The 4,880-nt window shown below is 32.3% G+C and overlaps 1 protein-coding gene across 1 annotated transcript in view; it reads left to right on the forward strand.

The window, feature by feature from the left end:
- LOC106471255 (leucine dehydrogenase-like) overlaps window positions 1–4,880 on the forward strand; it is a 32,328-nt gene that overhangs the window by 18,214 nt on the left and 9,234 nt on the right. Inside the window, exons 4-5 of the mRNA XM_022399867.1 lie at window positions 2,229–2,247; window positions 3,744–3,900. Of these exons, the coding sequence (XP_022255575.1) occupies window positions 2,229–2,247; window positions 3,744–3,900 (176 nt within the window). The remainder of the gene's footprint in view (window positions 1–2,228; window positions 2,248–3,743; window positions 3,901–4,880) is intronic.

Below are 4,880 nucleotides of genomic sequence, written 5' to 3' on the forward strand. Positions count from 1 at the left end.
ATATGTATTTTTATACTTAAAATGAAAATCACCTTACACTCAAACTAATTGAACAGTTTGAGTGCATATAAGTACTATAGATAAATTACATTTTTATCAAAAAGACATAATTAGAATAATATCATTCTTTTTTGTACAAGATACTTACAAACTTTAACAAATTCTTACCAGATTTTGTGAGGAATGTACAGTTACCATATTTTTGTTGCATAAAGGTCCTTCCCTAGTCGAGTGGATGGTAATCATGTCTACTTGTGCTTAAAAGGTTAATCAGTCAACATCCATATATAAATGTATATATAAAGAATAAAAAATAATTTTCACTTTGTTTCCTGTTCAAGAGAAACTTTCCAGCAGAAGTTGATTGAACTTTAACATTTTGTTTTGGTTGTCATTCTCTCTCTTATAGTCCTGCGTGAATGTTTGTTGATATACTCATACCTTTAGTGTGTCCCAGTGTCAGTGTAAGCAAGATGGATTTTTATGGCTCATTACTTCTCTATTCTGGATGACTTTTTCATATAAATTTGTGGGGGTCATCTCAGATTTTTGCTAATCTATGGATCCTTTGCTTCATGTTCCTTGGGTTCATGAGATTATTCAGTTTGATTTTTTTTATTCAACCTTCAAAACTAGTTTCTCTTCAATTTCACACCTTTTTCTCACAACAATGTTGTTACTTCATGTTGCCTCTGAATGTTTACTCTCATTTCACAGACACCAGGGTATTGAAGAATGGTCTTATGTTATCTACATATTCCTTTTATATAGATAGAATCAGTGAACATCTTAAAGTTTCCTCATTGATGTGTATGGATGATGAATAGGGATTTCAAAATATGTTCATTTATACGAAACCCCCTGTTTCCTAGTGGCTCAGCAGTAAGTATTAAGGCTTATATTCTAAAAACTAGGGTGATGGGCACAACACAAATAGCCTATTGTGATTGTGTAGCTTTACATTTAAATACAAACAAATACATATACTGATTCACCAATCACCATTTTTCACAGGATGAAGTGACTTATTAATTTGTGACCTGCCCTTTTCAGCTTGTGCCTACTCAATATCTTTTTCATTCAATATTTTGTATTAACATTATCTCATGAATTTTTCACTTATTTTTGCTCTTCCTTGTGTTTTAAGTGTGCATACTTTTTCTTCTGCCAAACACATCTTCTCTAATTTGGAAACAATTACTTCTCTTTATGTAGCAATTTCCATGGATTGTGCATATTTAAGGTATTGTTAATGAGATCTTGCCCCTTCTTGGAGTCTATCCTCAGACCTGTTGACTATTAGAATTTCTTCTACTACTTTTATCACCTTTCAGTGTGGCTCATTATCGTAGGTTCACCATTTCTTTACCCCCTCCAGGTCTGAATCTTTCACTCCAGGGCTTGGTGATGTGCTGGGAGAATGTTATCTTTTGGGTCCATAGTCTTCTCAGTTATTTGGGCTGTTCAACGTGAATGTCTTGTTACACTGCCCCTGTTGTGACATATAATATCAACAAGTATGATGGGACTCAATAAAACAGTCTCTATACTTTTTTTGCTATGTTCACATCATGTTTTTCTCTGAGCTGGTATTTAGTTGGTTGTCCTATGCTTGATGCATTTGCAATGGCAGTGCATGATCTTCTCATATTTTCCTGGTTTCCAGATCCAGCTTTTCTAGCAGTGAAGGCTTTGCAATGAAATGGGAAGAATTTTTTTCTCAGTGTTTGTCTTTTTCTATATCCTTCTTGGATATTGGTCAAGATTATTTGTTTTCATTGTCCAGTTCTTCTTATTGCCCTTCTCTAGTCTTTTTCACCATGGCTTACGCTCCTTTAGTGCATCTCAGAAGGATCCTATTTCATTATTTTTTCACACATCTTCCATGATGATGTTTGTCCTCTCCAGCTTTCATGGGTGGCTGTTAGTGAAGCTTGCTTCTTTTCTTGGATAGCTTGAATGCTGTCATGTTCATGCAGATGTTCCTCCTTGACAGTATACCAGTTTCATTAGTCTGTCTTTCAGAGTTTGTGCCTGCTGAATTTGGCTCCTTGTCTTTCTCCAACTTGTTAATGGACCTACCTTTTTTTTTTTTTATCAAAATGTTTCATGGTCATGGCTTGTATGCCACTTTCAATTCCACAGAAGTCATGTATACCTCTGTTGGCCTCAATATTTCAGGTTCTATTTCTATTTTGTTTTTTTTATTATGTCTCTACCGTATCTAGGCATTTTCTTCAGTGGGACGTAAGTCTGGTTTTAAGTTGCCTGGCTTCTCCTTTTAAAATCCTGAAGGTTTAGCCATTGATGTTTTCCTTACAGTCCTTTTTTATAAGGAGGCTTTGTACTTATATCCTGATATAGCCTTCCTACCTAAGACTTGGGCTCTGTACTTATATCCTGATAGTCTTCCTACCTAAGACTTGGGCTCTGTACTTATATCCTGATAGAGTCTTCCTACCTAAGACTTGGGCTCTGTACTTATATCCTGATAGAGTCTTCCTACCTAAGACTTGGGCTCTGTACTTATATCCTGATAGAGTCTTCCTACCTAAGACTTGGCTGTAAGAGATGTTCACAACTGCTTTTTCTCATATTTTTCCTATTTAAGAATGGTATCTTTTTTGAGGGAATCAACTTGGGTTTTTATATCATGTGATGACTCTTGTTTCACAGATCTTGCTCATCCACATTAATGAACCAGTTTGTGCAGCTAATCTGTCTTGTTTAGTTTGATGTTTCTGGCCACCTTAAGCATGAATTTCAGGTTACATCTCATTACATTTGGCAGTGTATTTTGTCTTGGTCTCTGAACTGTTTCACATATATCTTACTGGTTGGAATGGGGTCAAAACTGCCTTTGTTTTTTGCTATTTTACCTTAATCACATCACTGTATCTTCAGTTTCAGGAATCTGTTTGCCATCTGTGGTTATTCTTCAGACTTGATGAAATCCTTTATCTTGAGAGTTTTTTAATATTCTGCCCAACACCCATTGTTAAGCATTTCCTGTGTGCTTGAGATTGTGAATAATTTTGACACCAAAACTAACAATACAAAATAAGATAAATACAGTCTGTTTTTATATATGAAATACTGTAGTTATATAATTTGTTCAGTCAGGACTCTTGTATGTGTTCTTTGGAAATTTGGAAATTTTTAGTCACTTGTCTGTTGACAGCATGAGTTCAAACTCAACGAGGGAAAGTTTTCAGTATTTGATAATTTTTATATTGTAGTTTATTATTTTGGCCTTCCTCTACCATATTAATGTTCATGTTACACGAAATGTTCCTCATCAATTTGTAAAAACATTTTAACACATGTTGAATTTCCAAATCAATAATTTATCATTTTGGTTATGTATAACATCTTTCTAAATAATTTAATTTTTCTTAACAGTTCGACTGTTAATCTTTTCTTGTTGGCAATTATCTTAACAGTTCAACTGTTAATATTTTCTTGAAGGTAATTATTTAACAGTTCAAATTTTAATATTTTCTTGAAGGTAATTATCTTAACAGTTCGACTGTTAATATTTTCTTGACGGTAATTATCTTAACAGTTCAACTTTTAATATTTTCTTGAAGGTAACTTCTTGTTCTTAACATAGAATACAGAAAAATTTTAATAAATTTTAATTTGTTTTATATTTCTTATCACTTACCTAATAGTTTACACTATACAAAATGTTGTTTTTTGTTATTTCTGCATAATAAAATTCAGTAACATGCACATTTTAGATACTGTTACTTTTTGAATCTGAACTTAAATTCAGTTTTTCCTTTTTTAGGGATGAATGTTGCTCACTTACTGTTAGACAGAGATGTTGGTCACATATATATTACCGATGTGAGTAAAAAACGGGTTGAAGACATAAGAGACATCTTAGCTCATAAGGTAATATATATAGTTTTTTAACCCTTACACTGAGGTTTTTAATGTAATAAGTAATATTCTCTCTGTTATAATACCTTTATACTGAAAAAAAAAATCACTGTTATTCATCATGTTAAGGTTTTCAGTCTTCTCCAGATAATGAATAATAGGGGAGTATATAGTTTAACATAGATTAAGTGAAACAAAGTATCTCATTAATGCAGTATGTTGTATAATAATGAACTGTCAGTTTTAGTGGTTTTGAAATTGAAATGTTTTTATGAACAATAAATTGTTTTTGATAAAAAGCTCTTCACATGTTAAAGGAATGCTGGGTAAGTTATTGGAGCCACTCAAAAAATGGTTATTGAGTTGTGGTTTTGTGAAATATTTTCTATAGATTTAATAATTCTAACTTTTAATATAGTGTATATATATATATTCACAAAATTTGGTAGTCTTTCAGTTAATATTACATGTCTTTCACATACAAAAAAAATCATAGTTTTTAGTGAAGTATTTTTAATTATTCAAAACAAATACTCAATATATTCATGGACAAATCTTTATTTTATTTTATATTTATTTTCACACAGACAAGACTAATAACATGCAAAAAGTAGGCAAATTCACTTACTTCTAAAAATTTCCTGGCTTTCTAATATGCAAAAAAAAGAGCCATTACAAATTCATCCAAGCTAGTCGTTAACTTTCCCATGGAAACGATGTTGCTACTCAGAGTGAAATTGACTGATATCTGTTCAGAACACAACGTTATACAATACTACAATACGCCATTTGATAGATGAAAAATTTTGATTTTCTATTGGTTATAGGTAATATATAATGAAATGTAACAGAGAACTATCAACTATTTTTTGTGAAAGAGAGGATGTGACGAGTGGGTGTGGCAGGAGGGGGTCTGGTTTTCTATTTGATAGCTCTGTAACCAAACAAAATTGAAGGCAATAAAAATTATGGTCTATTTGAGCAATAACGAC

This window comes from Limulus polyphemus, unplaced genomic scaffold (assembly GCF_000517525.1).
Source record: "Limulus polyphemus unplaced genomic scaffold, Limulus_polyphemus-2.1.2 Scaffold4495, whole genome shotgun sequence".
Lineage (NCBI taxonomy): Eukaryota > Metazoa > Arthropoda > Merostomata > Xiphosura > Limulidae > Limulus > Limulus polyphemus.